The following is a 26,572-nucleotide window of genomic DNA, read 5'->3' on the forward strand; positions in this document are numbered from 1 at the left end:
GGATCTGGGTTTCCATCTGGGCTGTGGACCTGCTTCTTGGATAGAAGATGTGAGGTCCTACCTACCAGCCCCCAGATGCCATGGATCCGGAGGCCTGCGAGGAGGCCTTAGCATCCATCTGCTCAGTGAGGGTAGGGACTGCTCATGCTAGAAGAGTCCTTACAAGTCACATAGCCCTTTTCAGAAATACACTTTCATCACCTAGCACATACAATATTTATGGCACAGGAGGGCATTGGCCCCATGTATTAGTTTCCCGTTTCCACTGTGAGAAATCACCACAAAGTTAGTGGTGATTTATTATCTTCCACACATATTTCTTCTCTCACAGGTCTGGAGGTCAGAGGGCTGAAGTTAGCCTCCCTGGCCTAAAGTCAAGATGTCAGCAGGGCTGCATTCCTCTGGCCGCCCTAGGGGAGAGTCCTTGCCTTGCCTCTTCCAGCCTCTAGTGGCCACCTTCCTCTGGCGACTAATGCCCAGTGCCTTCAAATCTCTCAACTCTGACTCTTCCGCCTTGCTTGTTGACATGTAAAGGACCCTGGTGGTTTTATTAGGCCCCTCTGGATGACCTAGGCCGCTCTCCCCGCCTCAGAGAATCAGCAATCTTCATGCCCCCTTGCTGCATAAAGGAACATGAACAAGGTTCTGGGTATAGGAAGCTGTGATTCTGCTACACAGCCCAGTCCCTGGTGGCAGGTGGCAAGTGGGTCTGCAAGCCTTAAAAGGTCAGGCACACTCTCCTGTTACTAGCTCCATAGTGATTCACAATTGGGTAAATGTGTAGCTCAATTCATTTAGTTACACTGCAGGTGAAATTTAGACTTTGAGTTGCCTCTGACTTTATTCCCTGTTTCTATCCTCGCATCTCTCCAACTCCCTTGGCCCCCGAATGGAAGAAAGGGAGCTAAGTATCAGGGGCATATGTGCCAAACTCGGTACTATCTAGCCTCCCCACAACATAAAATTGATAGGGTTGCTTTTTAAGGGTTTTTTAAAAATCATTTTAGAGATGTGACAGAGAACCAGAAGTGTTTATTTTTTTTAAGACAATATTTTATTTTTTTGGCTGCACCACACAGCATGCAGGACCTTAGTTCCCCAACCAGGGATTGAACCCATGGCCCTTACAGTGGAAGTGTGGAGTCTTAGCCATTGGACCACCAGGAAAGTCCAAGACAATATTTTAGATAGTATTTATCAACAAATACTGTCTCCTATGACCCAGACCTGTGTCAGCTGACCTTTGTTGGGAAACAAAAATGAATAAAACAGTGGCCTCCTTCCAGGAATGTCTGGCCTAGTGGGAAGACAGTCCAGTTAACTGGTAATTCCAATGCAGGGTGCAACCTGCTTTAATAGAGGCAGATGGCAGCGGCAGGGTGTGGGGGGGGGGCTTTGGGGCCAAGATAGGGGGTCAAGGTGGAATTTCTTGGGAATACAGTCAAGAACTGAGTCTCCTTAGTTAAGTAGGAGCTTGGTCATATCTCATCAGGGAAAGGTACATTCAAACCAGTGATACCATCCCACACCCACGTGTTAGCAAACCTTCGAAAAGTCTGGCAATCCCAAGCATTGACCAGGTGGGCCAATAGGAACTCTCATAGACTGCTTTGGAGATGATTGGCATTATCTGGTAAATATTAATATTAATCTAGTAACACACTTTTGTCCTAGGCTTCTTTAGGAACTCTCACAAGTAACTTTAAAAATAAAATGAACACACAGTTTAAAAAAAAAGCAAAGATAGAAAGTCCTCAGTGGGAACCAACAGAAACAACAGACACCGGGAGAGGACCTGTCAGGCTGCAGATCGCTCAGGTCGTCAGGTACAAGCAGTGGTGGGCTGAATGGATTCCTCTTTGGCCTAATTCTCCTTGAAGAGTATGGGACTTAGGATACGTTTAAAATGTCACCATTTTCTTCCTGACAAAGCTCAGAGCAGATAGGATGCCCGTACCTCCTTTTAACAAAGTACTGGACTGAAAGTGGGTGTCTTAACTCAGGCTGCCATAACAAAATACCAGAGACTGAGTGCCTTAAAAAATGAGCATTTATTTTCTTACAGTCTGGAGCCTGGGAAGTCCCAAGATCAAGATTCTGGCAAGGTTGAGATAATTGGGAGAGCCTTTTTCCTGGCTTGCAGAGAGCTGCCTTCACGCTATATTCTCAAATGGCCTTTCCTCAGTGCCTCCTTACAGGGAGAGTCAAGCTCTCTGGCATCTTTCCTTAGAAAGGCACAATCCAAACATTTCAGGGCCCCAGCCTTACGACCTAATCACCTCCCAAAGGCCTCATCTCCAAATACCTCAATACCAATTTGATGGTTACAGCTTCAATATACAAATGGTGGAGGTAGGGGGAGAGACACAAACAATTCCATCTGTAATACTGGGTTAAACATTTGATTTAATAGTTTTGGAAAACCAGAAGCCTGCAAGAGGTGGGTCTTCAGTATATCTGGAAATCTGCCCTTCCTTCCTGCTAACTCTTCTCACCCTGCCAACCTTTCACCCCAGGCTCATCCCCTCTTGGGTGTTAGGGTTTCAAGCATCACATTCTCACAGTTCAGTTGGAAGTTATCAACGTGAGAGGGCAGGATGGGTTTGGGATGAGAACTAATAACTCCCTGTCTACAGGTCTGCCTTCTATCAGAATGCAAACTATTGCCTTTATATTTCACTGGCCAGATTTTGGTCACAGGTCATACTCAGGGCAATCACAGGCAAACGGCAGTAGCCATCATTCCCACCCCCAGCTAAATCAAGGGTGGGTAACAGGTGGTGAGCCGGTTGGTATGCAAACCCTAATAGAATGGTCAGGAAAATAAATATAAAGCAGGAATCAAATATCCTAAATGCCTTTATCATCAGATAAAGGCATGAACTTGATTTCCACAAGCAGTGATTTAGCCGACAGAAGTTACACGTTGCTGATAATATAAACTGAGGGCGGATGTTCCAAGGGCGGCATCAGAACACTTGGTTACCCTACAGATGGCGGGGAGGTGGCTTTGTGGGGGCGTGGGAGGGCGGCTAAGAACGGAGTGAGGGGAGGTTGCTAGAATGTATGGCATTGCTCGGGGTTGGAGATGTCAAGGCCAGGGAGGCCCACGGGCATTGGGGCTTCTCCCACCGCAAAACTTTTCTAAGGAAGGAAAACGGATGGAAAGCAAATCGTACTGAATACTTGAATTGCTCTAAACTTTTTATTCTTCTTTAACCCTGCATCGCTATAGCCCATCTAGGAGTTTCCCGAGCAAAGCACGTTCTGCCTAAGTCGTGGGTCGATCTCGACCCCAAGTGGCTTGGGACGTGTCCAGGTCGCCCGGGCCTCACCCCGCCGGCTGGCGGGCCAGTGGCCCAGGTGGGGCTCCGGCGGGGCTGAGGGGAGCGGCTGGGGACCCGGCTCCGGGTCGCGCACCGCCCTCCCCGCCCCCCACCCCCACGCGCGCGGCCTTGTGGGTAACGCGGGGCGCCAGGTGACAGCTAATGGCGGCGGCCGTCTGAGCCGGGCGGGCGGCAGATCGGGGCCGCCGGAGGCGAGCGGCCGGACCTTCCGGGGCGCCGCTCCCCTCCTGATTGCGGCTTCCCCGCGGCGGCGGACTCGACGCGCCATGGACAGGCCGGCGGCAGCGGCGGCAGCGGCGGCGGCGGCTGGCTGCGAGAGCGGCGGGGGCCTGGGCCCGGGACCGGCGGGCGGCAGGAGGCCCCCTCGGGTCGCGGGGGGCCCCGCCGTCGGCTCCCGGCAGCCAAGCGTTGAGACTCTGGACAGGTAAGCAGGGCCCGGCCGCCCCCACCCCGCGCCCCGACCCCCGAGGGCCCCGAGCGAGGCCCGGCCGCCCCTTCCCCGCGCGCCGGCCTGAGGCCGAGCCGGGGCGTCCGCCTCCCGTCTCCCCTCCCCGTCCCCTCCGGAGCCCCGCGAACCCCTGGCTGGTCGCTGGTCCCGCACCTGGTTCGTTGTCGCCGCTCGCCGGAGCTTCCCCGCACCCCGAGGGGCTTCGCAGCTGTCAAACCGCGTCCCAGGACGCCTCCTACTGCACCTGGGAGCCGTCTCGGCGGCCGGTACCCCGGCCACAAATCGTTGGGAGGCAGTTTCATCACGGTGCCCCTTTTTTCGCATGACCTTGCCTCGAGTGATCTCAAGATCCAAATCCCGCCGCCGCTGCTTGGGGGCTTTGATGTGGGGATTGGGAGGGGGTACTGGGGGGCGGAACCCCGCGGGTGTCGGAGCTGGCACAGATGGAGGCAAAGATACCCTCATTTCGATGGAAAACTTCCAAACTGCTCCTGATGCAAGAACACATCAGCGTTTACTTTCAGTTCCTCACACTTTGAAGGGACCAGTTCATTGTTCTCACAAACACATAAGCCCACTGCTTCTTAGGCAGCCAGAGAACTAAGATCAAGCAGTTAGAAGCATAAACCGACCAGATCTAAGTGGGAGGGCCACCCTGACCCTCTGAGGACAAGAGTTGAGTGATCCCCTCTCCTGGAGTATGTAGCTTTCCCTCATCTTGGGCATTTCGCTGACAATAGGGTGCAGTTAGGCATCCCGGTCCTAAAGGCCCTAGGACAGTTTTAGATGTTGGTTCCTGCCTTAGTCACTCCAGTGAGCTAAACTTTTGGGAGTTTCCAAAGGCATAGGAACAACAAGAAACACTCCTTTTGTGTAATTATAATACATTTTAATAAAGTCATTACCCAAGTGGTCAGCTTCTCTGAAAACTAATCACAGCTAAGGTAGTGTGTGGAATGGTCAGGGTTGCACTATCTGTAGATATTCTATGATGTATGAGTGCTTGGAGAATCAGAGAATAATGGCAGACAGCTTTTGCACTCTGGCTTAACATCTAGTGGAGAATACAAATAAAACAGCCATTGAAACCAAATGTGGTAAGTGCCAGGGTGGAGGTGCGCTTGGAATCGCTCTAGATGCCGAGTGCATGGGAATCATCCGAGAAGCTATTTAAGACCTCCAGGTGGCCAGACCCCCCCTTCTGAGGCTTCTCATTCAGGAGGTTTGGGTGAGGCCTAGGTGTTAGAATTTTTCAAAAAGGCTCTACCACTTCAGTTGTGATCTACTGCACTATGGTACCCAGAGGTGGGGTATTCACTTCGTTTTTAGTGGTAGAGACAGACAGGGTGCACTGTTTGGCCACTGGAGTGGGACGTGTGTCGTCCTGGCTGGATGCTGGATGTGGGGAACGGGTAGTAAAGGCCTGTGGGAAGGCAGGGGCTGGATCCTGGTGGGGCCTGTGTGCCTTCCAAGGAGACATGCCTTTGTCTTCCAGGCCAGTGCTTCTTCAACAGCTCTGTAGAGTCCGAGTCAGAATCACCTCTAGTGCTTGATTCAAATGCAGACTCTTAGGTCCCACCCTAAATCTGATCCGCCACCTCCTGGGTAGAGCCTGAAATTCCGCATTTTTTAATAACCACCCTAGCTACAAGTAGGGTGGACTGTGTGATCTCTTTGGCCCCAGATGGTACAGGGTACTGGTTGGGCCAGTGAGATTATCAGTAGTGTCCTTCTGCAACTCACACTGGTGTCCTGGTTTGGAAAAAGGAATTATATGGTCACCTAGTTACGGGGGTCACAAGAGGAGTTCCATCAGGGAAGCTACAGGATGGCCTCTGCATTTGAGAACAAGTGCCATGCAGTAGTGTTGTGAAGGGACTGGAGGCAGGGTGGTCTCATTGAATTAGGTTAAGTAGGTTCTGGAAATGCTCCTCTCTCAGTCATTTATGCTGTGAATACGAGAGCCTGCTCTGTGTCTGGCACTGTGCTAGGCCTGAGGATACAGCTAGGAGCACACACAGACAAATCCCTGCCCTCGCGGGTCATCTTTAGTGGGAGAGAGAAACTAAAGACCAAGTCACATGTGTTCCGTGTTAGATGGTGATAGGTGCGGGGGGACAAGAATCATCCAGGAGGGATAGGAAGTGGCTGGGGTGTGCACTCTGGGCAGTGCTGGGAGTGTTGTGTAGGGTGGTCAGGGAAAGCCTTTCGGAGAGAAGTGGCATTTCAGTAGCACCCCTGAAGAGGGGTCTAGTCATGCGCGTAGCCAGGCGACAGCACTCTCGGCTGAGGCCTGTGTTCAAGGGTCAACTTGGAGAGCCGTGTCACCAGCACAGAGGGCGCTGGGGGGACGCAGCAGAGGACAAAGTCAGATCACAGGGGCCACAGATGGTGGAGTGGGTGGCGTGAAGCAGAGGAGGGATGACACCTGGTGTAGATTTCAGTAAGCTCTCCACGGCTGCTGTGTGGATGACAGACCGGAAGGGGAAGGAGTTGAATCAGAGAGTCTAGCAGGTGGGAGGCTGTTGCAGTCAGAATGAGAGAGGATGGTGGCCGCGAGTGGAGCCGCGGGCTGGAGGAAGGGAGAAGCGGTCAGGCTTAAGATATCATCTGAAGGACATCTGCAGGGTAGAGCCAGCAGGGTTTGCTGCAGGTTGGCAGTTGGCTAGGAAAGGGGGAGAATCGAGAATGGTTCCAGTGTCTTCAGCTTGTGGAAGACAGTGTGGCCGAGATGGAGAAGCCTCTAAGTGGAACAGGGTTAGGAAGTTAGCAGGCACTCACTCTGGATAGAACAGCAATGAGATGTCAGTTGGATGTCCCAGAGCAGATGTCAAAGAGGCAGTTGGTTTGTTTAGGCCTGGAGTTCAGGGGTGGTGTCTGGGTTGGAGACCTGAATTTGGGAGTCACTGGCTTAGAGGTGGAGCTTAAATTCATGAGTCAGGGGAACACGGACAAATGATGGGTGTCTGTCTGGAAAAGGGAGTTGGAATAGGAGTGGGCAAGGTGCCTTCTCATGATACTTAGCAGGTCAGAGTGACAAGACTTGAGCATTCAGATGTGAGAGCAAAAAGGTGTATGGGCCCCAAGGTAAATGTCAGCTTTGGAGTCTGAGGTCCCTGGGTGAGGTTCTGCTTTTCCCTGATTTAGGAAACATGAGGGTGGAGGAACAGGTTGCAGGCTGGGTGACTGAGGCTGGTTTAGACACATGGAGCCGGCAGGGTTTCTGGGACTGACTAGTGGAGCTGTCCCATGGGATCCTGGGCCTCTGGATTGAGAGCATCCAGGCTGGAGAAACAAAGCTGGGGACCCCCAGGCTGCAGGTGGCTGTTGTCACCAGGAGTGTGCAGGGAGATTGTGCTGAGCAAAGAGCAGAGACAGGAGAGGAAACGTGGCCTCTCAGTCCTGTCCTCGTACCCAGAGTAGACCCTGGCTCTGCAGGTGTGGCTCAGCTGTGAACTGTGGGCCCTCCTCTCTCTTCTGAATACTGTACTTCTCTAAATGCTGACAAAGCTGTGGGCCTGCAAGAGGATGTGGCTTGCTCAAGCTGGTGACAGAAACAGGACCCGGATCCAGGCTTCCTGTCTACTAGTCCACCAAACCACACTGTTCATAACTCTGTTAGCCAGGATGCTTCTGGTTGCAGGTACAAAAACCACAAATCATTCTAGCTCCAGCCGGGAAGGAAATGTCTTGGCTCCATCACTGCTGCAGACAGGGGGAAAGGTGGCCACGGGCATGTTTACAGCCAGAGTTGCAAGCACTGTGGTTGGGGCTCCCCATCTCTGTTGTTGTTTTTTTTTTTTTTTCTTGTCTTACTCTTTATCTCTATGGGTTCCTCAAGGTGGTGGGGTGGGAATGGCCTCCAGCAGCACTGGGGCTGGGAATACCTCTGATCCAATGGGAAAGCTTGGGATTGGCCTGGCGACCTGGGTTACTCCCCTCCAAGTGGGGGTGGGAAGGGGGGTGTCCCCTTCCTCCTCCTGCTGATGAAATGGGGAGGGACAATTTCCTACAGTTCTCAGAGGCATCCTTATCAGAAGGAAGGGGAGAGGATGCTTGGCAGAGGGTAACAACAGCCCTCCCACCCCCGTGGTGGGTGAACAGGCAGGTTCCTACTGTTAGATTTGCTATTAGGGGTGGGTGCTGACGGAAAAAAGTGCAGCATGCCAAGAGAAGTGTGATAGGACCAGGCAATAAAGGTGACTTAGCCTTTAAAAGGAAACCAATCTCTCTCCCTTTCCCCTCCTCCTTCCTCTTAAGTTATTAATTGTGGTAAATAGGCTCCTAGAGTATGATAGGAATGTCTGCCCATTCAGTGAAGATTCTGACTTATATTTCCAGCCCCACAGACAACCACTGAGCTGTCTTGGTCAGAGAATGTAATTTAGATCACTGGTAGAGCATGTCAAGTGTCTTTATTTTACTATTTAGGTTATTTTACACACTGCCTAGGGATTCCAGGTTTTTCTGTCCTTCCAATACACGAGTGTGGATTTCATTAGTGATGAGATTTTCAAAGGGTCTGAAACATTATTCACAGTGAAAGCTACCTGCGAGGTAAACTCTCATAAGTATCTTATGCCCTTTAACTTGATTTCTTCAGTGCTTTCGTGAGTTGAGAAAGGAGACTGCCTTCTGGGGGCCATTTTTAATTCCCTCTGTGCCTAGATTGCTGACATGGTCCTTTAAGTCAGGTGAGAAGAGCCTGACCACTTACCAACCACGGGACCTTGGTCAAACACTAGAGCCTTAGTTTTCTCCTCTGTAAGGCAGGTCACTATGAGGCTTGGGTGAGGCCATGTGCAGTTGAACACTTGAGAGCAGCACGCAAGTAAGAGATGCCATTTTCTCTGCATTGTTGTATTCTCGTATAAGGCAGTGGTGAGCATCCATGGCACTGGCCTGGGTTTTTGCCCTCTGGCTCCATGAGTTGGTCATTACTGGTGGTACTGCATCGTGGAAGGACAGCCCCAGTGGAGCTGGAGGCAGGCCTACCACTTTCTGATGGGCCTTGTCACTTCTGCACCTCAATTTTCTCATCTCAGAAACCTGTCGTTTAGTCCCTGCTCTGCCTTCTTATCACTTGTGGTTGTCAGGCTCTGATATAATAATGGACTGGTAGAGCCTTTTGTAAGTTGTCAAAGCACTTACAGAAATGTAAGGTTGCATTATTACTACACATAGGACATAACTTCTCTAGTCTGTTCTTTTTAAAATCCTACAATCAGCTTTGCTCCATTAAGAGTCACTTTGATTCACTTGAAATTACATCATTTTATAGATTTAAAGCTACCAACATGAAATTGATTGCATTTTTGAAGAGCATATGCTGTAAGATAAATATTTCACTTTAGAATTAATTTTCTACTTACACTGAGAATATTCACTCTGTATAGTTGTAACTGAGTAATATTTCATTAAAGGCTAGAAAATAACATGCTTAGCTGTCTGAGGTCTAGAATCTTAACCTTAAAATAAATTAGTTGGTTTATTTCAAATCACCCTGGAACCTATTCTTACTTCTTGGTTGTCAGTCAGTATTTCAGTTCTTATAGTAAATGTAAAGGTAAGCAAATAGCCTAATTGAAGTTTGTTTTCTAAAAAGGAAGTGTACATATATCCCTAGTCCGTGCTCATTTTTCTCACTCAGAGCCTATGTCTTAAAATATTTTAATTGCACTATTTCTTTTAGTCCTACAGGATCACATGTTGAATGGTGTAAACAGCTTATAGCTGCTACAATTTCTAGTCAGATTTCAGGTTCAGTGACATCAGAAAATGTATCCAGAGATTACAAGGTAAGCAGAATTGAGTCCTTAATTCATTTTCAATATACCGAGTAGCCAAGAAGCTTTGCAAATTTAATTCAGATAAGACTTTGGCCCCCTGATGCTCACTGGCCATTTGCTTGGGAACAAGGGTGAAATGTCCTATGTTGTTAAATCTGAACTTTAGAAGAAACCTTTTTACCAGGATCAGGTATATGTGATCATAGTCTTATAACCAAGAGGAAAAGTTGACTTTTGGTTATGATCGTTCTTTTGAAAATCCAGTTCCATTTTATTATCTTATTATGTATTTTATTATGTATTATATTTTTAGATTTGATTATAATAAATGCCTATAATTTTCTTTATTAGTATTCTGAATTTCAGAAAACATCTGATAGGATTTCTCTAACTTCACAGTTTGTTTCTGTATTTATGTACTACCTGTGGGTTTTCAGCATTAATATGTGATACTGGAATGCAAAAAAAAAAACTTGTAAAATCTCAAGAATATTGTATGGGCAGCCTCATTTTTTAGTCCTTATTGAATTGAGAAATCTCTTCTTGTTTATTTTAAAAGTTGGATTCCCTGCTTATTCTAAAGTTAAGAGTGATAAGCTCCTTGTCAGCAGAAACTGGGGCTCTTTTTCTCACCACTGCTCCCCCAGCACGATCCTGGAACATAACAGGTGCTCAATAAAATTTTGTTGAATCAATTAACAAATAAAATGCTTGCGTGCTCCATCTTTATTAAGGCTAAAGACTAACTTTGTTTTAATGTCAAGAAACTATTAACAGGTACATTCAGTGAAACCATGTTTAATTTCAGTGGTAGAGTTTGCTTGAATTGAGGTTTCAGTTTATTATAGTCATTTTTGCCCACTGGTAAGAGAGAATAGATTTTCACAAGTATGGACGAATTACAGTTTGGTACCCTGGGTCAACGGCTCTCAAAATCATGGCCCTTGCCAGGCATCAAATCTTACAAGGAGTTCAAGAGCTGTGATAACGATCTTAAGTCATTCTTAATAGCTGTCCTTGTTGAAGGGCTCTCACCTCACTTCCTCTTCAGCTTGCCCTGTAACAAGTGCAGAAACTGACTCCAGGGGGTGTGTAATTGAGATTTGGCTATGGTGTTGAACTTGCTTCATCCAAGCCACTGGATACTATCTATTACGCCTCCCAGAGGAAGGCATGGCTGTGGCTGAATAGAGATTGGATAATATGCCCAGCCAAAAGAGTGGCAGTATAGTTCTGGATAGGTTTCCCTGCTGTCTGGTTTTTGTGTTTGCCCATGTAGGAGCAGCTGGGGCTCCTGTTCCACAAGAGCTGGTGGGCAGATATGCTGTTTCCAGGTGGGAGAAGTGTTTGCTGCATCACCTATGCCTGAGTGGCTGGGCACTGGCCAGCTGCTGACCCACCGGTCCCAGGTGCCCTCCTGCCCCCACCATAGCTGAGACACTGCCCCACTGAGGGAGAGGCTCCAGGACCCAGATAAGCAGAGAATGGCTCTCGGACCGTGGACTGATTTTTCTTTACGGACAGTTATGAGTTACCTGTAATGTTTTCATTTATTGTTGAATAGTTGTTAGTGCTATGTGGATTCTAGAAAAGAATAGTGACCATGTGATAGCTATCTAACCTCTACATGAATAGATAAGACTGAATCTATACTTTAACATGAAGCAACTAAAGTTTTTTTTTTTTAATTTTAGTCTATTTATGAATTTTGTATAGCAGAATTAGCTCATGTTGGAATGGTTTAACAGATGGTATACAGAGAAAAAGAATGCTTTTCCATGTTTTGAAAATTGAATTTTAAGTACCTACATCAGATCATAGCTAAAATTTTAGATGAATTATTGTGAGAGCTGGAGAAGGAAATGGCAACCCACTCCAGTATTCTTGCCTAGAGAATCCCGTGGACAGAGGAGCCTGGTGGGCTGCTGTCCCTAGGGTCGCACTGAGTCAAACATGACTGAAGTGACTTAGCATGCATGCATGCATTGGAGAAGAAAATAGTAACCCACTCCAGTATTCTTGCCTGGAGAATCCCAGGGACAGAGGAGCCTGCCATCTATGGGGTCGCACAGAGTCAGATATGACTGAAGAGACTTAGCAGCAGCAGCATTGTGAGAACATTTTTTTTTAATCACTGTCTTTGTTAGATTAGTCCTGTAGCCAAGTCTGCAAATTTGGTGTTAAATTAATAATTCAAGAGTTGTTGTGTTTTCTTTAAGAAGAGAGTTCTTTTAAATAATAAAAGCATAAAATGTTTCTAAACCACAGATAATTTTACATGCTGTATATAAAGTAGTTCTTAAAATCAGGGTATCCCCAACAGGCCTTTGGGACACCTCTGGCACGGGAGCTGTGCCTGGCGTTGGCCCTGAAGGCCTAGATACAATTCCTTGAGGATCAGTCAATAATACTTGAGATTATGTATTGTGCAAATATCTTATTTGAAACAGGCACTCAATTTGGGGGTTAGTTTATTATAGGTTAGACTCAATGTCGGTAGTGAAATGGGAGCAGATGTTTTTCTGGAGCAGGCCCCTTGCATCTTGATTTGGAATGCTGATTGTGTTCTCAGTTGTAGCTGCTGAGAGTAGTTCAGCATCCTCACCCTCGTAAGCCTTCTAGCCTGTGTAGGGCTCTGGTTTTGTCTTACTTTTTTGACATATTATCCATTTAATTCTTAAGACAACCCAGTGAGATGGCATTTATTATAATCATCGCTTAACAGGTGAGGAAAGCAAGGCTTAGAAAGATTAAGTGACTCAGTTCCATGGTGGCTCAGATGGTAAAGAATCTGCCTTCAGTGCAGGAGACTGGGTTTAATCCCTGGGTCTGGAATATCCCCTGGAGAAGGAAATGGCACCCTACTACAGTATTCTTGCCTGGGAAATCCCCTGGACAGAGGAGCCCAGTGCAAAGAGTCAGACATGACTAAGAAATAACACTAGTATATGACTAAGAAATAACACTAGTATCATGCAGTTAGACTTGGGATTTGAACCAAGTCATCCTATTGAAACACTAGAGTGATTTTAAGAATTTTGTCCTGCCTTCCTGTTCACTGTTTTTCAAAATGTGGCCCTTGGGTGTTCCCTGGGATGCCTGCAGAAATGCAGTTTCCATGATCTGCATCCCACTCTGAATCAGAATCTCTGAGGGTGGGGAAGAGTGGATCTTATGTATTTCTTGTGTACAATAAATTGTGAAAAGTTTGGCTTCCCTAGGTTTGTATCTGTTGAAATTGATTATGATACCATACATTTCTGGTATATTCCTACAAACCTGAATAATTATCACTCATGTTAGATTTTAAAGTACAGTTGCTTTATTATTTTCCCATATCATAAATTGACAGCTTAGGGTCAGATCACCCAAGGTGATCAGATCACCCAAGAATAACACTGGCGTCACATGAAAAGAGTTAAGATGATATGCCCATGAACATATTTTAACAGTTATATAATTATTTTAATATGCAGTAGAAAAACTGGCACATCAGACTTGTGATTTAATAGATGGATATTATTGCTTAAAGCCAGGCAAAATATGAAAAAAGAGTGGATTTAAAGTCAACATAAATACTAATATTAGTATTACAGGTGACATGCAGGTATAGCAAGCCAGACTTGCACAGGTGGTATATAAGATGCCAGAAGTTTGGAGAACATTGTCCCTGTTGAAAGAGTAGATAGCTATTATGTGAATTACAGATTAACTAAATTAATAAATGTATGCCTTAATACCAAGTCATCTTGAAGATTTACCTGATAATTAAGGCTACTAGAAGAAATGTAATAAAATGTGTTCTTTGCCCACCCTACTACTAACTCAGTTGCTTCCATTTTTAACAGGCTAAGAAAGAGTACAAATCTCTCCCTTGAATTTGTCAAAACATTTAAGAACAAGATCTGAATGTAATGTTCCAAAGATTAGATGAAAAAAATACAGTCATAAATTGTAATGAAACATTTTTAGGAACTGTTAGCAGAAGTGACAAAGTTGATGAGCTTCCATTGTTTGCAAAGCAGAACTAGGTCAAGAAGAGGGAACATGGTGGAGCCATACAGACTGTACTGGTTAGCTTTGTAACCTTGTATAACCTCTGAGTATCACTTTCCTTTTGTGTAAGGATAAGAGTTGATTAGATTTAAAGTCTCTAAATTCCTTTCTTTCTAGAACATTCTTCAATTGTGTTTTGTCCAAAAGGATTTGATTCTGGCCAGCCTTCAGGAAATTAGGACACCATAGTTTTAATGTGACCATTCTCTTTCCTCTGGCTCCAACATCACCATCACGAACACCACCATCATCATCACCCCTCTGTCCCTCCTGTTTCTGCTACTCTCATCACCACACACACAGTAGCTAGATCTCTTCTTTAAATATTCTGAAGAAAAAGGAGAAAATGGAGAGGGTCTTGTACTAAATTTAATCATTTAGTAAGTTAGTACAGTGACTAAATTCTGTATCCTAAACAAAAATTTCCAGAAGGGCTTTGGAGGGAAGTGGGATGCAGTGTGTGGAGAAGGCTTCATTATGCTTGAGCTTGGTCTTAGTTAATACTTCTTAAATTGAGTACAAGTCTAGAAAGAGCGAAGTTTGAGCATGATCATTTTTAATCCATGGGCATAATCCACTTTTGATAGCTTGGCCTCATGATCTGTTTATTAAATCAGAGTTTGCAAACACAGATGTCTACAGGGGAGAGCTAACAAGCTAAACAGACATGGGAGAGAGCTGTGGAGAACTGGAGACTGCAGTGTGTCCCCTTAGAAACAATTTAATTATAAAAACAAACATGCTCCTGCCTGTTTGAGCAACAGGCCTCGAGTTTGTAATCACTGTAATGGCAGAGTACTGTCCTATCTCTCGGGATTACTTGTGGGTAGAATTATTTCTTAAAAATATAAAGGTTTGGGCTTCTGCTTCTGGAAAGATGGAGCAGATGTACTTTTTCTTATTTTGCACTCTCAGTATAAATAAATACCCTGGACATGATCTATAAGATAAACAAAAGAGCGCCCTGAAAGGTAGAAAGAAGGAGGCAGACTGGTTAGGGACCTCAGGACCCAGGGAACAATGGGGTGGTAATGTCCCTGTTTTCTTTTTTTAACCGCATGTGTCTCAGACTTGTCGCCGAAGAAGCCAGCAACCCAGAAATGCCAATGGGTGCAGACAACAAAAGCCTAGTCTCTTCTTTCCGAAGGACAGGAAGGGGACAGCTGAGTAGAAAGAAAACTTTTAGACACTAACCACTGTGCTCCAGCCAAACACCATAGAAAAAGCTGCAGCCCCACACCCACCAGCAAGGCCAAGTGGGGAGCCTAGGTTCCACCCTCACCAGGCTGCAACGAGGCACACCAAGCATGGCAGCTGTGGTGTTGGGAGGCCTGGTGGACAGTCAGGACTTTTAGCACCACCCAGCAGCTGGGAAGCCACACCCCCACTGTGGTATCGGTGCTATCAGTCACGTGTGCTCCTGCAACTCCCAGCAGGGCAAGTATCAGCAGAAGCCTAACTAGACCCTGGAACTCTCACCCCCACCCAGAAATAACTAGGAGACCCCTGGCCTTTGATGTCAGTGGGGACTGAGAGGGGAAACTGAACTTGTACCCCAACCCACCTGTAATGAGGCACTGCTCCCCACCCACCTCCTGCTTGAGCAGTGGCAGAGAAACAGCTACAACAGAAGGATTAGGTAAGACCCACACTCTTATGATGCTCAAAATGGCCAGGTTTCCATTGAAAATCACTCATAATACCAAGAGCCAGAAAGATCTCAAACTGAATGAAGAGAATCAGTAGATGCCAAAACCGAGATGACAGATTTTAGAATTCTGTGAAAAAGATTTTAAAGAAGCCATCATAAAATTGCTTCAATAAACAATTACAGATATGTTTGAAACAATAAAAACATAGAAAGTGAGAGACAAAAAATAGGAGTTTCAGCAAGGAATATGAGATAAGAACCAAATGGAAAATTTAAAACTGAAAAATACAATAATGAAAAAACAACCCCCCAAAAAACACAAAAAAAAGAAAGAAAAACACTAAACCTTCGGTGGATTGTTTCAACAGCAGAATAGAGAGGGCAGAGAAAACAATTGAATGAATCTTGAGGGGATTACACAGAGTAAAAATGCCACTCCCAAAAGGTCACATGCTGTATAATTTCATTTGTGTAGTGAAAGTGTGTGAGCCTCTCAGTCATGTCCAACTCTGCGACCCCATGGACTGTAGCCCGCCAGGCTCCTTTGTTCATAGAATTCTCCAGGCAAGAATACTGGACTGGGTTTCCATTCCCTTCTCCAGGGGATCTTCCCGACTCAGGGATCAAACCTGGCTCTCCTGCATTGCAGGTGGATTCTTTACCATCCAAGATTTCAGGGAAGCCCTTCATTTGTGTAACAGTCTTTAAATGACAAAATTATAGAAATGGAGAACAGATTAGTGGTTGCCGGGGCCTGAGAAGGGAAGGGGCTGGGAGGGAAGTGGATGTGGCCATAAAAGAGCAACATTAGGTGATGAGGAAATTGTTCTGCATCTTGGCTGTGTCAGTGTCAGGGCCCTGGTTCTGGTATTGTTCTGTAGTTTTATAATATACAACTAAAATTCGGTGACATGGTACATGGAATCTCTCTTAATCTTACAAATGCTTATGAATAAACAGTTATCTCAAAGTTAGAAATTAAATTTTTAAAAGATCAAGATTTTTTAGACTGCTGAATGACTCTATATTGCATGTAGAATAAATTTTGATTAATATTTCCAACAATTCATGATATATCAGAAGTATTATTTAAATGAAGCATATAGTTATGCAAATAAAGATGTTAGAATGTTTTTAACTCCACTATTACAGTCTTTTTGTGGAAAGAAACTCTTAGAGGCATAGGCTCAAAGATAACACATTTATTAAAAAACTGCTATTTGACTTAGGATCATATGGTTTATCAGAAAGGTCATAAAATTTGGAGTCTGGGCACTTTGCCTTGAGTCCCACCCTGTACCTGACTAGCTGCTCAACAAGTTACTTTATCTTGCTGAGCCTCAAGTGTTCTCATCTGTAAAGTGGATATTATAGCGGAGGTTTAATGTATTAAAAAGGGCAGCATATGTGTGAAATGCATGTAGTGCTCATTTATGGTATGCTATTACTCTATGAAAATGTATATGATACGTAAAAATGAGTACAACAGGAGTGTATTATAATTGCTGAACACAGGTCCACTTCCAAAAATGTGATGTGAGTACCTAATGTGCACAGGGGCTGGGCTGCATGGAATTCATAATAGAGGAAAGAAACTCAAAAAAATACAGTACAAGTTGAACTGTGGTGAGTGTTGCAATAGACAAGGACACAAGGTGTGGTGGGAGGAGCCAGACAGGCAGAACAGGGCATTGTGGGCATGAAGCCTTGAGGCCCTTGGTCAGCCAACTCAGAAAGGGAACAGGTTTAGGTGGGGCTGTGTAGAGATGAAGAGCATGGCACTGACACCAGTCAGCTTAGGTGGGAATCCCCACCCGCTTAGAACACTTGTGACACCAGATGTGTGGGTTTGTTCCCACACTGGCAAATTCTCCCACACCAGATGAGTGTTCTACAATTCAATTTGGTTGTGATACTCACCGGAGTTAGTGCAGACCCCACAGGTTAAGGGCTCAGCCCACAAAACTTCTCACTTCAGTTGTCCAGTTTCAGGTAGTGGGTTCCCAGGTTACCTGGAACTTCTGTTTGGCTTGGCTACAAATTGGGGGGTGCCCACAACTCCCTCCCTGAGTTCATTCATTTGCTATAACAACTGACAGAACTCAGGTAAACAGGTTTACCAGTTCCTTATAGGATAAATGATGTAAAAAAATGATACAGCCTGTGCAGCTGCCTGAGGTCTTGAGGGCCATCAGTGCTGATTGCAGGATTTGACTCCTGAGTTGTGCTTTAACCACTGTGCTGATTGCTGCCCCCCACCCCCACACCGAGTTTTCCGAACTCTTCCAAGGAAGCCTAAGTGGCCGCTAGGGTTTGGGGACTGGTCAAGACTTCACAGCCATTCGTAGATTCCTCTCCTTTTGTACGTGTAGAAACTGAGGCTGGGTGCGGGCACGCAGAGAGAGACTGCAGGCCTCCTGCTTCAAACCTCTGCTCTCTACCTTTGATCAGAATCATGTTCACATGTAAGGCCCAGGGATGCTGCTTGTAGTGCTATTTTTTAGTTGTCAATTGTTGTTATCTCTTTATAGACAAAACATTACAAAATTAATTGCAGTTTCAGAGCAAATGTGAAAATAAACATGCTGGAGTGGAGGTCTGAAGGGAGCAAGGAGAAGTGAGGGAAGAGGTCATACTGTTGCTTTCTTTACCCACCCTCGAGAGAGTTAAGAGGGAGTGGAGGTACATTGGATGGCTTTAGTTTCTGTGTATTAATTACAGTGGCACCACACTGAGGTGGTGCAGCAGACTATCTGGGTATAAGTACTTGCTCTACACCTTGAACTTGGCCAGATTACTTAACTGTGCCATGGGTTTCTCATCAGAAAATGGGCCCATGATAGTTTTTATCTCACAAGGTTGTTCCAAAAATAAAATGAGTTAGTACATACAGGTTCCTAGAAGAATGGCTGTCACCGAAAACTCATTTCATGAATTTTTTTTAAATGATGCAGCTGCTGCAGAAGGACAATAAAAGGACTAGAAATTACAATTTCAATCAGCAGATTGGGAAGAGGGAGGGAGTAGTGTGAGAAAGCATGTTCCGTCATCTAGCTAGGTCACTAGCTACTGTTTGAAACTGACAAGTCAAGAAGTAGTGGTATCATTCACACATTATACAATGAAACTTTCCAAACTCTTCCACGATTTTATAATTTATGTTCAGTTTTTGTCATCATTTAAAAATTCTGGTAATATAATTTATGTTATAGTTGAATAATATACAAATGTATATAGATCTTAAGTTGCATGCCAACTCTCTACCTAAAAAATGTTCTTACCTTAAAGGAAATTTTTATGATTTATATAGCAAAGCACATTTGGAACTTAACTTACACACACACACACACACACACACACACACATGAAACTATTACCTTTTATGGATTTTCACCTTATATAATGATTTTTATAAAAAATTCATATATGTTCTAGGAATGTGCTAGTCACAATGCTCACTATATCTCGTAAGTCATGATACTCCCTATCCCTATATCTCATTGAAATAAATAATACCTCAATCTTTTAGACATTTGTGCCTCATCACTGAACTCTTCTGTTGTTTCTAATTATAAATACTAAAACTTTAAGTGTAAGTAATAACATCATTTTCATGGTATGCTGTGTATGTATGTGTGAAATGTACTGCTGGAATTTAATGCAATTTTAGTTATGCCTCTGAAATATATGAATAAATATTAACTAAGTGAAAAAAAGAAGTAGTGATGTAACCATATTTATGGTTATGGAGGCATAATTTAAAATATTCTCATTAAATGTGGTTATCACTGACAAATGAAGCTGGGGAGGGGAGCCTTTCTATTTTGACTTTTCATTACCATGGATGTCCCATTTTGAGTTTTTTCAAAATTAACATAAACATGTATATTATGTATTTTGTACTAACTCTTCTGTTGTAATTAACAAATGATAAATGTCACATATTTAAAGTATACAGATTGATGAGTTGTTGATAGGTGCCCCCTTGTGGCACTATCACCACAATTAAGATAAACATATTCATCACCACCACCTCCTCAAAAAAGGGGCAGATTTAAGCTTCTTAGCCTAAACAGTCTATATTTAGGAACTTCTGGGCTTTAATTCCCTTTGAGCTATAGCATGCCTTAGTTCAGACACTTTTTTTTACTTCAAAGAGTATTTTCTCTTAATAGCGATACAATGATGTTTTTTGAAGTGTGTCCTCATATTCACGTGATCCTCTTATCTATCCTGAGTAAAACCTATGAAGCTAATAAGAACCTCCAGTGATTTTTTATTTAAATGATGTTTTCCGTAGAACCTCCAGCATTCTATCATATGTAATGATCATCGGATTTCAGAGTTGAGAGTGGGGAACAGATGATTCAAGCCTTCCTCAGACTGTTAGCACTGTTCGCTTTTCAGAAGTTCCATTGGTTCTCTGGGCCGTTTCCCAAATGCTCCATGTGCAGCAGTCGGGGCTGGGCTAACGTGAGGGAGGTAACTTCTCCCTCTGGGGCGGCCACATCAGGGGGTTTAATTCTGGAGTCCCAAGTGCAAATTGGAAATAGAATTCCTATAGAAACCAGATTAAGATTGTGCTTAACTAGGCTTTGTGATCCCATTAACACCATGGCTGAGCTGTGCTCCGCGCCAGCTGTGGACGCTTTTGTGGTTTCTTAGTTCAGTTTTGTTTTGCTTCTGTGGGCTGGTTTGGGAGCAGAACCACCTTTTTATATCATTGTTTCTATGGGGAAAATGTGTTCAGTATTCCAAACAGACACACAAATGAACTTTTCAAACACAGCCTGTTCACACTGTCTTGTAATAGCCCTTGACAGAAGGGGTTTGTGTTTAAAATAATGTAGTTTGTCTTAGGCTAAGGGCGATAAGTTTCTCCAAATCATAGACTTGCCTGCAAATTACAGGACAAATGTGTTAGGATTGATTGGATATTGAATGAAACTTAGAGGGCAAACATGTTAGGATTGACCTGCTGCGTTTTATTTGGAGTATTATGATGTTTCTTAGAGCATGGGCTGGCGAACTTAACAGCATCTTTCACAGGTCAATAGTGATGTGTCCATGATGATGATGTTCTGTGTTTTAACTGACAGGTTTTCAGGAGGCCTGATATAAGGGTAAGGATATTTGGTTTTCAGCACATGGGCCTCCGCCTTGTGTGTCTCTGTGCTTTATCGGACACTTAGTCTATTTAGTATTCTTTGCCTTCTCACTGGTTTTATTATTCACTCAGATCAATTTGCTCTGCTGTGTCATAGCTTTCAGTGTTCACTAGAAATGCTTTATTTGTTATGATGTTTTCATATGCGAAAAAGCCAATGTGTGTGAGGGCAGGATGCTAAAATTGTTTCCAGTGTGCAATACTGACTTTTGTTGTGTTACAGGAATTCTGACCAAGTGGGTATTCATGGCATGGGGTTGATAAGTCTAGGCCTACAGAGTCCTGTTCATTTAACCTTGTTCATCACATAATTCATGCTAGAGTATTTATGAACAAGAAAAACAACAAAGTGGTCAGTTGTCCATCCTGAGTAGGCAATCTAAGATTTCAAGTCTTGATTACAAGATCAAGTAAGATTTCATGTTTGCATGCTGAATCCCAAAAGCAGAAGTGCTAATCTTGAAGATGAATTTAGCAAAATCAGCCCCATCTAGTATTTCTTAAAATACAGACATAGCTGTTATAGCTAGTGGATTATAGTTTATATTTTCCTCATGATTTTCCTTCCCTTTATTTCAGAATATTCATAAAGCAAGACAAAGATTGGTAATGTGCATGCATTTAAACCTGAGTATCAGATGTTGAAAATTAACCTTGTTCCATTAAATGAAAACAATGTGGATTTTGACAGAATCATTTAGTGACTTTGGTTTTAAACTTTTAAAAATAAGCAGGTTAAATCAAATTCTTGGATTCTAGTTGGTTTATCTTTGTTTAATTTTGTTTTCACCATGTTTTCTTTTGCTCATGGGAATCATTTTCTTTCATTGATTCACATTGTTACCCATTAGTGTTTGGCTTTACACTTGCATGGACTTTGAAATGCTATGTGGGTTTGTTTTTTTTTTTGGTTGTTGTTTGGTCATTCATTCTTTTGTTTTTAAAATTTTTTATCAAAGAATGATTCCATTTTCTTTGTATTAAAAAAATGGAAATTTAAAAAAACTGGCTGTGTTTAACAATTTGTCCTGCTCTGAAGGGTAGCAGTACCAACTATGTACTAAAGTCAACCTGATGATAAAGTATAAAAATATTTTAAGTAGCTATTTTATTTTACTGACAAAAATGAAAGGCGGGGAAGAGTAAATTCTTTTATAAAGCTTTGCTACTTATTCACTGATTGCCTTTTAAAGAAATATAGTCCTTGGGATCAAAGTTTCTTGAAGGAAAAATATATTGATGCTAAATTTTAATATTTTCAGCCTCAGAGACTTGATATAACTTTTAAAAGGGGTTATAAGTTTGTCATCTTCAATATTCGTGCTCATTATACCACAGGCTAAACTAAAAGTCCAAGTTTTTAGGGTTTCAAAAACTCATTCTAAAAAGAAATTAAGAATAGTAATACATGTAAAGGGATTGGAAAATTTAGATAAAGATATGTGATATTTTAGCTATTTCTTTGAAGCACATTGATACTGTAATTAGAAAGATTTAATATGATTTTGAGTCATAAATCACAGTATTTAATTAGCAATAAGCAATAAGTAACAGAGCATTTGTATGTATCTGCATATGTATGACCCCAACATGTGATATGCACATGTGCATTTGTGGAAATGTTGTTAATTCCAGTGGCATTGACCTCTGGGCAACATAATAGTTCCTTTTAAAAACACACGTCTGTGAACCGCCTTTGGATTTTGTCTGGATTTTGGCCGCTGCCCGGTCTCTGTGGTCTGTTTTCTTTTCTATGAGCATGTTATGCATCTGTGATTTTGATTCTTTGCTGTACGCTGCAGTATTGCTTGATTTTAAGAAGACAGTACATTCTGTGTAACCCATGATGTTTGTTTGCTTTTCATTTTACACCCCAACACAAACATAGAGTAGGTACTCCATTTTAGGCTGAGGATGCTATAGATGGCCCCCACGTTCTTTCCTTAACTCCAAGGGGGAAAATGTTGGGATTTGCAAAACCATGAAAGGTGTGTTACATGCTTACTGTCTCTTTAAGAAAGAACTTCTGTCCTTTCACCTGTCTGTTTGCACGTGTTTCTTTTTCCCCCCTTTGCCTTTTCTTGTCCATGCACCTGGTGCTGTGCAGGAGATTCAGGAAGAACACAATGGCTACCCTTCTGAAGCTGAAGCTGATCAGGTGGCAAGTTGTACATGTTCATCTGTTTGTAGTTACAGACCGTGCATTTAGAAGCCATTTCATACTAGATTTCTAGGCAACCAGCAAATGCTTTTTCCACTACAGTAGCACTCTCCTGTCCAAGTTTGGTAGATTCCATTATGACATTATTTGCAAAAATTGGTTTATCCAACATTTTGTCAACCAGAAATTTGTTCATCTCTGCCTGTCAGTTTTCCCAAGTAGATTTACTGATGGGAATAATGAGCCTCAGTCACAACATGATTCTGAAGCACCTTCACGAAGACTTAGAGGGGCAGATGCACACACTCAGGGTGCTCCTCAAGGGTACAGACTTTGCTTTATTCAAATTTGCAGGGTCTGTACCCAGCACAGCACCTGGCATGCTGTAGGTGTTTATGGAATGAGCCCATGTATTTTGTAGAAGAAGAAAAAAATCATTCATCGAGGTTTCTTCAGTACTTACTCTTTGCTCAGTACCTCTGGACTCTGGAGAGATTTAATGCAGCAGAGCTTTCCCCAAAGCTTATGTAGAAACTGAGTATATGAAACCTCTAGAGGAGCCGCTCCAGGGAAGCATGGCAAACTCCCAGTGCTCAGCTGTCCCTTAGCCCAGCCCACCCTCCTTTGGTGACCCTGGAAGTACTTGCAGAGGTCTATTTGAAAACCACTGCTTTCGGCAGGCCGCTGTTACAGAAACTATCCACCCAGCAGCCTGGGTTCAGGAGAAGGAGAAAGCAGTGGAGAGCCAGCAAGTTGGTGACCTTCTGGGTCACCAGCAGAGGGCTGGGCTGAGATCATCAGAGAGAATTCCTCAACCGGGCAACACTTGGAGCAGAGGCCCTAAGAGGGCTGGGTGTATTCACGAGACATATTTTATCCATAAGATCATTCCTCTTTGATGATGTACATGGGTTGGATAAATCAAGGGTCAAATCATGTCCTGTGCAACTTGGAAGTTGCAGTCAAAGCTTAATATAGCACAAGTGTGCGTCCTATCTAACACCGGCTTTTTAGAGGGAATCTACTGTCCTTGCAAAACAATGAGGCTTTAATAAAGATCCATTCTCCTCTTGAATTCCTATGCTAAAGCTGAATGTCTTTCCTGTACACAGTGAACCTTTTATAGGGAGATCTGAAGCAGTGGGATCAATGATTTGTTTTATTCTGATAGTTGCTTTTTCATCATGTACAAAGCATGTCCCAGATTTAACTATTTTTAGTGAGAGGTTTGTCTCTATCCCATCAACACGTTTCATGCCTCATATAAATGCACGAATATTTCACACCAGATTTAACGTGACTGTTAGAAGAGAAGAGGAACCTTTGATCCCTAGCCTCTATCTTGAGAGTCTTGTATATTCTCAAAATGGTCCAGTCACTGCTGCCTCCCATCAACGGCATCTGATTAGTTAGTCCTGGGTTGAGGAATTGAAAGTGTGTGAAGTGACTTTTTATAAAGTGAATCAGACTTTCCTCCACCTCTTCCAAATTCAGTTGATTAGAACAGCTTGCTTTAGTAAATATATTTAAAAATAACCTATTCCCATTTATTTTTGAATATCAGTTAATGATTTTAAGTCTATATGATAATATTTAGCCATTAAAATAGGCTTTAAAAGTGTAACATTTGAAGTTATTGAAAACTTGAATATGATTAAAATAGCTTTCTCACTTTGTAACTATTTTATAAAATCAGTCACTAGCTTAGGCAATAAATTAAAGAAAGCAGACTTTCAAAATAAGGCTTCTGTGAAGATTGGTGATTTTTAGTGTTTCTAAAACTGGACATTGAAAAGTATAAATATTGGTTTATGCTTTATTGTGTCAAAGATATATTTCCAAAACAGGTATGAGTATAAATCCATCCACAAACACTTCTCTGTGTCCCCTTTAACAGTTTTCTGCATCCCTAAAAATGTTGATTGAGAAATGTCTTAAAAACCAATCTGGACTAAAAGTTTAAACTGAGTAAAATTGCTTGGAGGTGACGATGAACACTAATCTGTAGGAGGAGGTTGGACTGTGTCATTTTGTGTCCTCTCCAAACAAATATCATTTGACCAACATTTAGCATCGAATTTACTCTTTATATTTTGACATTTTCCCTTCTTATTTTATAAAATTGGATGAACCTACTATATATAGTGTTTTTAAGTGGACCTTTAAGACCCTTTATAAAATATATTGAAGTATTCTTATAACTGTGAAAAATAATTATTTTGAATTTTCAATAATTTTGACTAGAATTATAAAAGATACCAGTTTTAGTATTTTGCTTCATAAAATTATGTTGAAAACTTAGGACTATCTACTCTGTTTTCTGCCGAACACTAGTGGCCTCCTGATGCTAACAGGTATTTTTTGGAGAAAGCAGCCCCTGATGGACGAGGTAGGGGAAATGCAGCGTACTCTAGCGCCGTCTGGCGGATTCAGCCTGCATTAACATGCTAAAGATTTGTCTCACTAAAAAAAAAAAAAAAAAAGAACCCAGCTAAACTTGTCTCCTTTAACCCAGCATTTCCCAAACTTTTCTAAATAAGTCCTATTCGCATCTCTTGGGAATTTAGTACTCTATGAAACACAGCTTGGGAATTGCTGGAGTTTTGAACACCTTACTCTTATTCGTGACACATTATGTCAGAGATGCCTGGAAAAAGTGACCAGTTTCCTTGGCAGCATCTCACAGGGTGGCAGTACCTTGGAATAGGCACAAACTTCAGGCTGTGGTCCCTAGATTTGTAGTTCAAGAACACCATTTTCTCAGATTCCCCCAAGTTATTTGGTGCTATCCAACCAGGCTTGCCAGAGACTGGCTCTACTGGTCCATAGTGCCGATCTGGACATTTAGAAATGTGGGCATGTATCCTTCCAGCCATCCAAGACATCCTTTTCCTGGTGATATTGTAACAGGAACCCTGAGACCTCTTTAGGAATTTGCTCGGTAAGCGTGGAATCAGCAGTGTGAACTGACTGGGGAGAAAAGCCTGATGAACAACACACCCTGCTCCACAGGAGTGGATAAAATACTCTTGTCTGCCAGATGAGGGCACATTCTCGTGGCCTGTATACACACTGACAAGCACACTCGCCTGTCCTCCCTCCTACACTTTGTGTAGCTGCAGGTAGCTGGGTCGGAGTAGGGAAGCTTTCTTATTTTATAAAATAAGGCTTTATAAAGTAGGGCTTTCCTTAGTAAGAGACCCTCCCTGCTTTCTTAGATTAGACTTTGGGGTTTCCCACACACTCTCATAGCTGGGCCATTTCTACAGCTGCTTAAGCATCTGCATCTAATATTGATTTTATTTGTACTAGTTTCACGCTCAGAAGGTAACCTTTTTTGACCTTATTTCCAAATTCTGGAGGCACCTTGTAATAGCTGTCTGTGTAGTGATTACAGTATCTATTTGTCATGTCAAACCATCTCTGTATTAATGCTTTCTAACTGTGAACTTTAAGTATGTGTAACAATTTGCTAGACTATGCAGCATGGTGTCCTGTGATGCGGAGCTTTGAAATTGTCTTGTAAGGGGAGGGGGGCATACATTTTGCACGCTTCTGTAGCCTCGTAGCAAGAGCACAGAGCACTGCCATTCTTCCCAGGTCTACAGATGGAAAGGGAGATTTACTCGTGTTTGGTTTCTTGCCAGGCTCTAAGGGATGGAAATAAGCTGGCACAGATGGAAGAAGCGCCACTTTTCCCAGGAGAATCAATCAAGGCCATTGGTAAGTTTAACGAGTACATTTTGCTCATGGAGATCCATAAAATGGCATGGCACATTACTTGTAAGCACAGGTGATGTATGTGCTGGAGATCAGCCAGATCCATTTAATTTGGGGACAAATGGATGAGACCTTGCCCTTCTTCATGTCATCATGGCCTTAAGAGACAAGGGACTATAGAAGATCCCTTGAAGCTCCGAGCGAGTCTCGGGTGGCAGTACCAACAGAAGAGG

The 26,572-nt window shown here is 43.3% G+C and overlaps 1 protein-coding gene across 4 annotated transcripts in view; it reads left to right on the forward strand.

Moving 5' to 3' along the window:
• The first annotated feature begins 3,554 nt into the window (after positions 1 to 3,554).
• MTMR1 (myotubularin related protein 1) overlaps positions 3,555 to 26,572 on the forward strand; it is a 59,878-nt gene continuing 36,860 nt past the window's right edge. The window contains exons 1-4 of one of the 4 annotated variants that reach the window (XM_061136907.1): positions 3,555 to 3,771; positions 9,488 to 9,593; positions 20,391 to 20,414; positions 26,267 to 26,342. In XM_061136907.1, the coding sequence (XP_060992890.1) occupies positions 3,614 to 3,771; positions 9,488 to 9,593; positions 20,391 to 20,414; positions 26,267 to 26,342 (364 nt within the window). In that variant the 5' untranslated portion in view covers positions 3,555 to 3,613. The remainder of the gene's footprint in view (positions 3,772 to 9,487; positions 9,594 to 20,390; positions 20,415 to 26,266; positions 26,343 to 26,572) is intronic. The other 3 variants (XM_061136904.1, XM_061136905.1, XM_061136906.1) reach the window with 3 other exon arrangements.

Source organism: Dama dama, chromosome X (assembly GCF_033118175.1).
Source record: "Dama dama isolate Ldn47 chromosome X, ASM3311817v1, whole genome shotgun sequence".
Classification (NCBI taxonomy): Eukaryota; Metazoa; Chordata; class Mammalia; order Artiodactyla; family Cervidae; genus Dama; species Dama dama.